Source organism: Petaurus breviceps, unplaced genomic scaffold (genome assembly GCF_028583685.1).
Source record: "Petaurus breviceps papuanus isolate PSGF00001 unplaced genomic scaffold, PetGlider_PUasm1.0 90845, whole genome shotgun sequence".
In the NCBI taxonomy this organism is placed as follows: Eukaryota; Metazoa; Chordata; class Mammalia; order Diprotodontia; family Petauridae; genus Petaurus; species Petaurus breviceps.
In genome coordinates, this window is record NW_027187359.1 from 24,087,989 (window position 1) to 24,100,999 (window position 13,011).

Sequence of the window (13,011 nt, forward strand, 5' to 3'; positions counted from 1 at the left end):
GAAGAAGAAGAAGAAGAAGAAGAAGAAGAAGAAGAAGAAGAAGAAGAAGAAGAAGAAGAAGAAGAAGAAGAAGAAGAAGAAGAAGAAGAAGAAGAAGAAGAAGAAGAAGAAGAAGAAGGGAATTGGTTTATGTCATAAGTTTTAAATTTTAGTACTTTCATTCTAAATGGTTGAAAATTGTGTTTATCATGGAAATTTCTGACATAGCTGAAAAAACTAGCTTTTGGGTCAACCTTGTTTTCAATTAAAGAAAAATTGCTACAAGAGCTGATGCACTAACCTAATCTCCTGCAGTTTTGATCAAAGCAAATAATCAGCCAATGGGCAACTACTGAAGTTTCCTGGGAGAACTGACACTTTGTGTATGCTCTCTGATTACAAAGAGGCTGAGATCCAACCGTATAAAGCTGGGTCTCCATCTCCTTTCCCTTAGCTGTGAGTCAGACAAGGGCACAAATATTTATTTTCATATTGATGTGGAGACTATAACATGAAAATGATAGAAGGAAAATGAACATAGTAACGCCTTCAAGATGTAGAGTTTGGCAAGCTACACGCAGAAAAGGTCTGGATATTTCAATAGCATCCCCAGGCATGATTAATTTATTATCCTTTTAGAAGGAAGTATTGATGCAGAAACTTCCAAATTGTGCCATTATTCTGCCAATGCCTCATGGAGTGTTAGGCATGTGGAACATGATATTGCTAGTCATTTGAAAGAAAGGGAATAGAGTATGGTAGAAAAACACACATATACAAACTCACTGACCTTGGCTTAAATCAAAGGATCTGGGTTCAGTTTCTGACTCTGCCCCTTGATAGCCATATCACAAGATCATTGATTCAGAGCTGGAAGAAACAGTATCAAAAATCTGCTCTAACAACTTCATTTTACAAATCAAGAAGCTAAGGTGTATAGAGATTAAGCAATTGGTTCAAATTATGTCATTCAGTGGAAACTGCTTCCACCAAAGTCACTGATGATATCTTGACTACCAAGTTTAAGGGCCTTTTCTCAATCCTAATCCTTCTGGACCTGTCTGCAATTTGAGATTGCAGAGCTGGACTTTGGTCATAGTTCTTTGGACTTGTGATCCATTTCTCCTTTGCTTTTGTATGCCAAGTGCTTATCATAATGATGAGTACTTAATAAACACTTTTTTATCCACTCAGTCACTGCCCCATGTATTTCACCTTTCTGAACCTGCTTCCTCATCTATAAAAAGAAAATAACCACATTTGTGTTACCCACCAAAAAAGATTATGAAAAAATATTGAAATTGTAAAGCATGAGACTTATAAGCTATTATCATTATTATGTAAAATAGAAAATATAACTTGAATAATATTCTGGAACCAAGACTTGGAGCTTTATGAAACCTTTGGTCATCTAGTCCAAGTCTCTCACTTTCTAATGATGTGATTATTCTATTTTTTTTTCATTCCTTCTCAAGCTTTCAATGGCATCTCTTCCCAGTCATTTAGCTGAGGATCTCACTTCATATATTACTGATAAAAACTGAGGTCATTTCATTTTCCCTCCTCATCTCAAATGTCTTCTCTCACTATTTCTTTTCCACCCCCATCTCACATGAAAAACAGGTCTTTCTCCTGGCTAGGGTTAATTCTTCTCCTTTGATCCTATTCCTTGCCCCTTCTCCAGTAGATTGTCCCCTCTATCATTTCATTCTTTCTCTGATCTTCAATCTCTTTCTATCTATTTCTATCTATAATCTCTTTCCCTCCTATCTGTAAACATATTCTTTTCTTACCCATCCTGGAAAAAAAAAAGCTCACTTTATCTCACCTTCCTTTCTGGCTATCATCCTAAATCTCCTCTGCTTTTCTTGGCTAAACTCCTTCAGAAAACCACTCTTCGCCTCTACTTCTTTTCCTATCATTCAATTTTAAACCCTCTTCACTCTGAATTCTAACCTCGTCATTCAGTGGAAACTACTTCCACCAAAGTCACTGATGATATCTTGACTACCAAGTGTAAGGACATTTCTCAATCCTAATCCTTCTGGACCTGTCTGCAGCTTTGGAACCCATTTGTCAGTTTCTCCCAGATACTTCTTTTTCTTTATATTTTTATGACACTACTCTGTCTCCCCTATGTCATGCTGACTCTCCAGCTAGAGAATAGTCTAGATGAATTCCCCAAGGCTCCATCCTGGGTCTTCTTCTATTACCTTTCTTTACCAGAGATTTTTAACCTTTTTTTGCATGTGACATGGATCCTCTTTTACAGTCTACTGAAACCTATAAATCTCTTTACATAATTATATTTTAAATGAATAAAGCAAAATGCATAGGATTGCAATGGGAACCAACTGTATTGAAATACAACAATAACATCAAAATCATAATGATAATGATTATAGATAGTATTTATGTAGTGTTTACTGTGTGTCAGGCACTGTGCTAAGTCCTTTACAAATATTTTCTTATTTGCTGCTCACAACAACCCTGAGAGGTAGGTTCTGTAATTATCTCTATTTTACAATTAAAAAGAATGAGGCAAACAGAGGGTAAGTTCCTTGTCTGAGGTCACACAGATAATAAGTGTCTGAGGTGGGATTTGAATTTAGGTCTTCCTGGCTCCAGGCCCAGTATTCTAATCACTAGTCTACCCAGCTGCGTCAAAAATTAAATATGTTAAAAAAAAAAAGAAACATAAAAGTTCACAGACCTCTAGGTTAAGTATCCCTCTGCCATATTCTTTTACCTATGATCTCAACAGCTCCCATGGGTACAATGATTATTTCTGTGCATATTATGTGCCTAGCTTATTTTAATAGCCTTCTAGTTGGTCTCCTTGATTCGTCTCCCCCCCACTCCAATTAACCTACACTAAGTTGCCAAAGTGATTTTCCTAAAGTGCAAGTCTAACCATATCACTTGAATTCTACTCTGTAAATGCCACTGGCTCCCTATTATCTCTAGGACCAAATATAAAATCAGCTGTTTGATTTTTAAAGCTCTTCACATCCTGACCCCTTCCCAAGTTTCTGGTCTTTCTACACTTTATACTCCTCCCCCCATCTTCCACATACTTTATGATCTCTGTTAGTACAGGCAGCTTACATTGTTGACTCATATTAAACTTAAGAGTTCATTAAAACACTGAAATATTCTGTAGCTAGAGAGACAAAATGCAATAATTGATAGAGACCTGACCTCAAAATTAGAGTACCTGGGTTTAGAGTCTGCCACCTGTCATATACATTTTATATGACTGGGGCTTATCATTGTGACTCAAGGCAACTTTTTAAAGTTATCAATTCCTGAACAGATAATGAGGAAACTCCCCACTAAAATCTTGTTCAGTGATGAAATCACAGGGTTTTTTTGTTTTTGTTTTTGTTTCTCAGTCTAACTACATTTCTCGTACTCTGGACCTGTGAAATTGAAATTTTATCTCTAGATATAGTACTCATCATTTATTACTATTAAATTGCACCTTTAATTTCTCACATTGTACTAGCCAACCATGAACTTATTTAGATTCTGAATCTCTAATCAACATATTAGCTCTTTCTTCTAGCTTTATGTCTTTCACAAATTCGCTAACTTCTGTGCCCTCAACCAAGGAGTAAAGGAAAATACTTCTTAACCAATAATCACTAATGATACTCAAGCTGATTTTATGGTATTTCTGAACTAGAAAAGAAAGGAAACCAAGAAACCTTCAGAGAGTTAGGGTGGATATATCGAAGATGATAGATGGGGGACATGATAAGAAAGTCTCTCCCTGGGATCCCACAAGGGTATGGGCGAGGGATAGGCACTACCTTTTCTTTCATTCTTGGCTTCTGTATGACTTTCCCTCCTCATGGCACATCTCTATCCTTGAAAATGTTATTAAACTATGACAATTGGCCTTCTCTGCCTGGTCACTACCACAGTGAGATGAAGCCACTTCATACAAATGACAAAAAAAAAAGTGACTTCTGGGATTTGCATATCTGTGCTTGCTGGCACCTGGGAATGATAGATAGTTTTCCTTATCATTAACTTTCTTTCTCCTTTAAACTAGAAATGAAAAAAAAACCCCACAGTGAAAAGTGGTATTGAATTCCACAGAATAATAGGAAAGAGACTCTAATTGTGAAAGGCTGTTTTGTGATATAATAGGAGTTAGCAGCTAAAGCATTAGCAGATATTCACACCTCAGCACACTGCTGGATTTATTCTGTCTAAAAGCAATACCTGAATTTTCTTCTGTTATACTAAAGAAGGAAAAAAGAAGAAGAAAAGGCCACCTGCCTCCCTATGAGGGCAGCCCAGCAGCCTCCTGGAAACTTTAGGGAGTTTAACACAGTATAATGGAGGTCATTTGAAAACTGACTTGCTTCACATGGTAGGTTTTTGGATGAATGGCTGAGGGCTAGTTTGTTGTTTTATAGGCATTTCACTAACCTTACCCCTCTCTGATCCCATCAGATCAACTCAACTAAGCAAGTGCAGACTGGGTTAGTCCCTGAGACCCCTCCTGGGAACACAGAGATGCTGTAGAAAATAGCTAGTGATTGAAGAGAACTCTCTCTTCCCTCAGGGCCTTAGTTTAACTCAGAATCAATTCTGTTATTCAAGGGGCCCTGGGCTACTGTTACTCTTCCTAGGAATTATTGGCCAAAGTAAATTCTATGGGATCTGTCTACCCTTTGCCCTGAAGAACACTTGCCTTCCAAGGACCTCAGTATTCTACATTCATTCCTCCTTGTACCTGGTTAAGGTGTTTGTACTAAAGTCCTAAATCATTTCATTACATGTTTATGCTATCACCATTGTCAGTAAGTGTTAAGTGTCTGAGGCCGGATTTGAACTCAGGTCCTCCTGACTCCAGGGCTGGTGCTCTATTCACTGCACCACCTAGCCTCCCCTACAAGTGATTCTTAATGCTTGGCTACCCTACTAAACATGGATGGATGGTGAAAAGCTGTTCAAGAGACAAATGCATCCTTCTTCCCCCTTAACACAAGTATCCCTTCTCTTGATGCTGTGTATGTAGTCACTTTTTGGGGCAGGTAGGTGGTGCAGTAGATACTGGAATTAGGAAGACCAATCTTCCTGAGTTCAAATATGACTTCAGACATTTACTAACTGTGTGACCCTGGGCAAGTGTAACTCCAAGCACAAGCAGCTTCAAGGTTCTGATTACAAGCATAGTAAACTCCACATTAATTCAGAGACAGATTAAAGCAAAACATTCACAGAAAAGAGAAAATTAAAATACAGAGTAACTCAGTCAGTTAGTAAGTGCTTCAACTGAGATTAGTTTCCAATCATAAACAAAGTACATTCATTTGGTCACTCACAAAGTACAAAGTTCAGAAGTTTTCTACCCCAGTATCACAACTGAATTACAATAACATCCTTCACCACCAAGCACCCTCTCAAGGGGCAGTGGAAAGTACAAAAGCCATCCAACCGGAGGTCACAACTAGGTACGGCATTCAGTACCCAAGGAGAGGTATTTTCTTCATTTTGACCCAAAGCAAGTTCTCAGCAGTTTCTGTTACTGGGAAGACAAAGCTTAACAAAGCCACAATAATAAATATATACATGACCTCATCAATTCACTCTCTGCCTGTGAAATCAATCTAGTCCCAATGACAAGGTATGAGGAATCAGCACAAATCATCAATATAGTCCCAGGACCCCGGAAAACATCAACAAGACCCTCCTCCAGGATTTCTGTAAACATACAACAAGGAAATCCTCTTTCAGGGCTTCTGAACTAACAGCAAAGTCCCAGGGCCTCTATAACAACAGCACTGTCCTTCACCAGCAGACGAATCTGGCAAAGTAACGTCAAAACAGATACATAAAGTATTGGCACCAGTCATGCTTCCTCCCAGTTCTCCTCTCATCTCATTTCTCAGGAGTTCTCATTTCTCAGTTCAGTCCTCAGTTCTCCTTTCTTTCTCTCCAGCAGTAGCAGTCCAGCCTCCAGATGCTGGTTCCCAGAAGTTCTGGCCTCTTTCAGCTTGGGCTTCTCCCTGTTCTGCACCTTCCTGTTATGTCAACAAATTCAAGGGGCATGGGACATCTTCAAATCCCATTACCATTACAGCAAGTCACTTAATCTTCTTTACCTTATTTTCTTCATCTGTAAAATGATCTATAGAAGTAAATGGCAAACCACTCCAGCATCTTTGCCAAGAAAACCCTAAAGGGGATCATAAAATGTTTGACACAACTGAAACAGATGAACAACGAGAATTTACTCTGGCCAAGTCTGCCAGAGGTGGGGTAGGGTAGGGAGTAGGGAATTTTTCCTCTGATCATTGAACAAAGCCTTATCTTTGAGAAGGAGATCTTATGACCAGACACCCATTACCAATAATACCTAGTTATATGAAGAAGTATCGGAGGAGAAGAAATCCAGAATGCAACCATCAGGGATTGTTATATTTTAGATTGTATATTACAGAGTGTATAAACCAGCCTCCTCATCTTCCAAATGGAGACACTGATGCCTGTTATGAAAGGGATGCGCTCAAGGTCACCCAGCAGAGAAAAGATACAAATGAGGGTCTTATGACTTCTTCACAGCCTCCTGAGTTCTAAGAGCATATTCCCCCACCCGTCCCTACAAATAAGATTATAAACAATAGTTAGACTTCTAGCTAGTTTATACCCTCATGTTTATGCCATATATTTCAGCTACATTTTATGTTGAGTTTCTACAGGCTTGCGGAGGAACCACCATTTATAACCTTGTTTCCATGGAGAAATGTGTTCTAAGTTCTAAACAGGAGACATAAAAGCAAACTTTTACAACATAACCTGTTCATATTGGCTGTGGTGTGCATTTCCATATTCCAGCTGACAGCCCATGGGACTTGTACTCTATTGATCTGTTTATAATAAATGTTCTGTATTCCCCTTCTATGAAATACTCATTTTGTAGTGATCCCTGCCACCACCATGACAATAAAAAGCATGACTATGTGGTGTTTACATTATCTGATGAACATGACTGTGTGTCATCTGAATTGTATAAGGGCAAAGCCTACTGGGGTCATAGCTGACCCCTCAGTACTCCTTTCATCCTGCTATTATGTAGCAATTATCTTAAACTTCCTTTGTCTCTCCCTACTCTGAAGGTTTTGTGAGGAAGGCATAATTTATTTTTAAAAGTAAGGATTTGATCATCACATATGCTTAGGAAATGTGAATTGAAATAAATTGCATTGTTGTGATCTATATATTTTAGGTGGGAAGACTGAAACAAAGGAAAAAATGTCTCTAAGTGGATTGTTTCATCAAGTGTCTAATTTTTCAATTTCAGGACTTGGCAGTGGGAAGAATGGGATTCCCTATAAACTGAACTTCATTAGAAGAGTTGACAAGATAGGTGGGAATTATAGAAAAAGAAGAGATGGAAGGCACTGTGGATAAAGTAGTTTTTCCTTATTCGTTCCTATCTGTTCAGACATAAAAGCTGTTTGACTATCTAATTCTGCCTTTTCATTTAGATCATGGCTAGAAACAGGACTTAAAGTTGGTGTTTTATAGACGCAGACCTCTGTTTATCTCTTTCTCTATTTTTTCCTTTGAAACTTCAAGCAAAGAGCTAAGGTGAAGTGCTTGAGGCTGCCAGAGAGACGGTATCATAGGGTGGCTCAGGAGGAGCAGGGAGAAGCCAAGATCAGTCTCCTTTTCAATGCAGGGAAACTTCAATGTGAGTTCTAATTAGGCTGTGGAGAGTTCAGCTGAGCTAAACAGTGATTAAAAACAGTTTTAATTAGAAAGCTTGCATTTCTGCCCATATGATTCCATTTCTTTTAAATTTTGCTTCAAATGACATTTTTCCCTTAATATTGGTGCACCTCCATCTACTAAAGGCCTTCTCTAATGCCTTGTCATGGTGTGGAGGCAACTACGGGATCTCAGAGATTAACCCTTTGATAGATCCCACTAACTGGGTTGGGGAGACAATAAATTTAGGACAGCCTTGATGATGAACACTATGGGTATTAAGACAAAATTAGCTAATTTGGGAGACATGGATGAATATAGAGCTATTTTTCAGCCATAGCACTAAGACTATCTTGTAAGCATATAAGATTGGATTCTTTTTCAGTGAGAGGGTGTATCCATGCCAACAAAATCACCCATCCTTAATGTCTTTAAGTTAAGCCATTATGTATACATAGAAAATGAATGCTTAATCACTATTACTTCATTTACTAGATTTAATGTTTCTCCAAGGAAGTCTATTTGGATTCTTGAGATAATTTATATTTTGTGCACAAATTGTCCAGGTCATTCCCTTGTTTGCTTGTCTTTAGCAATAGGATAATGATTCCTGGGTAGGGATTCTATGAAACATTCAAGACGAGTCTGTAGCCTTTGGGGGCTGCTATTGTCATCTTGCAGAATTTCTGTTTGAAATATATGAAATTATTTATTCAGTACTTACTATATGTCAAACAGTTAAGCCCCAGGAATATGCTTTCATAGGAGGACACAAAAAATCTATAGAGAGGATTGGTGACTAGAGGAGGAAGTTTTAGTCTGCAGAATGATAAGGACATGGACTTCATCCATACACATTGTGAATGTCAAGTTATTTCCAGAAAGAGTGATGTTATTAGTTTGATTTATGTAACCAAAGCAAGAGATGAGAAGTAAGGGGAAAAGGAGAGGTATAAATACAAATGCAGCAGGTCAGATGGCTGGATGGCTGGGGGAAGGGGAAGGGAGTCGTGAAGCATGGTCTGATATCTATCTAGTAGTCTAGATAAATTTGTGTTGATTTGGTTACCCAAGACAAGTTACCTGAGGCTACAGACTGTAGCTCCATGTCATGCTGAACATTGAAGTTCTAGTGCTATTTTGTTAGGTTTTTGTCTAAGCATCCTCTATGTTATAGGTGTGCAATCTGAAATTAGCAGTTATGATTTATTGGCTAAAAATTGGAATGTGAAGTTCATTTTCAGTTGTATCCAAATTCATAATTTCATTTATTTATTTATTTTTCCTTCTGTGACACAGGTTGTGGATAATGATCGACCAGAAGGGTCTAAATTTCGACTTACTGGAAAAGGTGTGGATCAAGAGCCAAAAGGCATTTTCAGAATCAACGAAAATACAGGGAGTGTCTCAGTGATGAGGACTTTGGATAGAGAAGTAATGGCTACTTATCAGGTAACTTCCATTTGGTTCCCAAAGTGAATAGCTGTTTGCTTGTTTGTTTGGTTTTTTGTTTTTAAGTCTGTTTTGTATTTTTGGTTTTGAATTTTCCTATGCCTCACCAAACCTGTTGGTATAGGATGTCTCTCCCTGAGGGTACTACTAAACAGTGTGACAGAGTTTGATCTGTTTTCCACTGTCCCTATAACCAAGAGCTCACATGCTTGATATTACAATCAGGATTCAGAGTGGCCTTATTATTCACATGAAATCAAAATGTGAAAGTAAGTCATATGATAGACTCAGCAGGTCACATCTGTTCCATGCCAGGACTTCTTTAATTCATTCAAAATGATTCTATTCCTTTCCTACTCCCCACTCTGAAAAATAAAGTTATCCTGAATTTCTCCAATCCTTGTCATGCACCCAATTAGTTTTTCTTGGTACTAATGCTTTTCTTCTAAGGGCATGTTAAGTAGAGGACCTTCCTACCTCTCCAGACTAGTTCAAATCAGCATTCACCTTTGGAGTGGCATGTACCATTCAATTCCATGAATCTGTATCTGTTCTAATAGATGGTCACCAGAGGGACAGAGAGCTCGAGACTTGCTTGCAATAGAAAATCTCGAGTTCCATGCTGTATTGTTGGTTGAGATCCTGCTCAGAGTTGGGCAGGCCCATTACTTTAGGCTGAGAGATATGCCATGCTGTGATTATTCATGGAGATCCAGGTATGTCTGGCATATCTTTCTCCCTCTCAGAATCCTTGCTAAAGAGGTCTCTTCTAAGTGTTTAAATTTGTTAACATTGAACAGATGGGTAGAAAGCACTTTGGCACATGAGACAGATTGACCTCTGTCTGATACTTGTAGAAAACAAAGTGTCAGGGTTACCAGAAATATCCTATTAGTCTAGCTTAAATTGATGGGAACACAGAGTGAACTTGAATCTGTAAATTCTCAGTCCCAGGGAAAGAAACCATCAGGGGACCACTTTCTTTGATTCTGCTTTTCTTTCCCTGTACCTCTAATCTTTTAAACAATTGCTTCATTAAGTTGGATCTTATTACTTTGTAACTGGGTTCTAAGGATAAAAGTGCTAGGTCATTATTATGATTTTTTTTTTTGCCTGAGACAGATATTTAGCTTTCATTATCTTCCCAATGCCATAAGAGTTTTGATAGTTATCGCCATTTTCCTGGTTTTGGTTTCTCTTATCACATGTACACAGACAATAAGATATTATATTTAGAAGTGGAAGAGAAATTCAAGGTTGTGTGGCCTAGCCTCCTCTTTTTTTTACAGATGAGGAAAATGAGGCCCACAAAGGGTGAGTTATTTATCCAGGGTCATATAAGCATTAGGTGGCAAAACCAGGATTGAAACCCAGGTTCTTTGACTACAAATGTAGCACTCATTTATACTGTACCACTCAGTTTTTCCAATGGAACCATCTTGCAGTTAATTGCAAATAACTCTAGAGTAGACATGATGTTTTAAAAATTCTTGAAGAATGAAAGGGATAGAACTTACTGAGTTGGGAAAGGGAGGGTTCTTAGCTATGTGATATTACCTGGAATAAGGAATGGAATAAAAGTGTGACTTTTTCTGAGAGAAAGAGAAACTGTATGGTATTACCAGTAATAATGATCAAGCAGGGGCAATTGGGAGTGATAAAAATTACACAAAATTTAGAGTAAAGAAGATTTGAGTTCAAACCCCAAATCTGATGCTTATTGTGCATTGGAACACTTTGGTTTTCAGTTTCCTCCTCTGTAAAATTAAGGGCAGATTTTGTTTCTCTTTTCCTCTCAGTTGGAGATGGGGGATGGTATAGGAAGGTAAGATGGTATGTCTTTGCTCAATAAAAATAAAATATAATTTTTAAAAATTGTAGGTAATCAGGGTTGTGTCTTGCTTGTGGTCACACTGCTAGTAAGTGTCTGAGGCCAGTTTTTAATTCAAGTCCTCCTAACTCCAAGGCAGTGCTCTTTTATTCACTGCACTATCTAGCTGCCTCAATATAATTCAAAAATTATGGGGCTGATCTAGGTGATCTCAAAGGTCTCTTGCTGTTCTGTAGTCTGTGAACACATACAAGTATCTGACATATTTACATCATTATTAATTTTACCAGGAGGCATCTAGGTAGTTCCATGGATATAACTCTGGGCCTAGAATCAGGAAAACCTGAGTTCAATCCCTGCCTCAGACACTTTCTAGCTACGTTACTCTAGGCAAGTCACATAACTTCTGTTTGCCTTAATCCACTGGAGAAGGAAATGCCAAACCACTCTAGTATCTTTGCCAATAAAACTCCATGGACAATATGGCCCACAGGGTCATGAAAAGTTGAACCCAACTGAACAACACATTGATTTTACTAAATGCTTTCACATGGATTATCTCATTTGATCATGGAAAGTGAGACTGTAGTTGTCCAAGATGGCAATTATTTCCAGTGGTGACATAGACTGAAATATTATATGTTGTAAGGAGTAAATAAATTCAAATAAACATTATATAATTAACCATTAAGGGTGCTGTGGAGATCATTTGGGGCATATCCTCCTGAGGCTGATGTTTTTGAGAACACCAACCCTTATACTATACCAAATTTAAAGAGAGGATTCTTGATTGGGCAGACCTCAGCTAGGAACCAATGTGGCAGCTCTTGGATTCTCATGGTCTGGTTGAAAGATCTGAAGTTGCAGATAAGTTAGGATCTGGGACTTCATTTATACACCAGCAGGTCACTACCACTGAGTAGTTTAGATTTGCTGACCAGATGGAAGTGGCGATAGCCCAGTTTCTGGAGGACCTAAATGCCCTGAATTTTCTATCACCATGAGGTTTGTTTTGCTGCTACCCAGTGAATTTACTGTAGTTTTCTAGAGAGTAGAATTTTGAAGAAAACTCCTGCTTTTTACAACTTGTGAAAGTTAGCATAGTAGCTTTTTTTTCTGATGGAAAACACATTGAGATTCATGCCTTTCAGAAAAGGACCAGACACAGAGTGGCAGGGGACTGATCTAAGCCTTAGGTTACTTCCTCTCTCATCTGGATTCCTGGAGTGCTAAGACCTACCCCAGGCAAGAGAAAGAATGATCATGGCTGAACTCCTGGATTTCCTGACTCCAGGCTGTCCCCTGATCATTCTAGCCCTTGCTGCCCCACTTCCCAACTCTGGAAGTAGTGATGCATCTCTTATAATTGATTCTCTTTTTGTGAAAAAAAAAAATTGGAATTCGTATTAACTCTTCATATCTATTTAGATACAGGTTTTTTGAGCCCAGGGAATTCTGTGAGTTATTTTGTTGTTTTCTTTTCTGGTCAGAGGCAAACCTGCCTCTGGAAAGAAAATAAAAGGAAATGCACAGAAATTATCAGAAACATTTGACATTTAGATTGAATCTCCAATGGTTGCTTCCTCAGTTTCCCCTGCTGTAATTTCAGTTTAATATATCCCAAAGCAGGACAAAAAAAATTATTAACTGTTGGGGGGGAAGGAGAGTGCATTCTTACCATTTATTGATATTTAATAGTCTAACTTATTAAGTGCTAAGAATATATGAGACCCTAATTAATGATGATTTCTAAATCCAACATGCCTTACTATTGAATTAAAATTCTTTGGAATTCTTCTGGTAAGAAATTATCTAGTGTATACATATATATATATATATATGTATTATATGTGTCACGCTTATATGTATATATTTTAAGATTATCAAGATGAATTGCTTAGTACTCATTCCCTCCTAGCCAAGAAACTGACAATCAGTTATATAAATTCCTATTTCCCCATCTTTTTTTCTGTGCCTCCCAACTCACTAACAATTTGGGTTATTAGTGTAAGGCATGG

The 13,011-nt window shown here is 38.0% G+C and overlaps 1 protein-coding gene across 4 annotated transcripts in view; it reads left to right on the plus strand.

Annotated features, from left to right (window-relative positions):
* Window positions 1–13,011, plus strand: part of CDH13 (cadherin 13) — a 1,699,366-nt gene that overhangs the window by 963,053 nt on the left and 723,302 nt on the right. For all 4 annotated transcript variants that reach the window (XM_069072248.1, XM_069072247.1, XM_069072249.1 and 1 more), the window contains one exon: window positions 9,010–9,162. In XM_069072248.1, coding sequence (XP_068928349.1) covers window positions 9,010–9,162 — 153 coding nt within the window. The remainder of the gene's footprint in view (window positions 1–9,009; window positions 9,163–13,011) is intronic.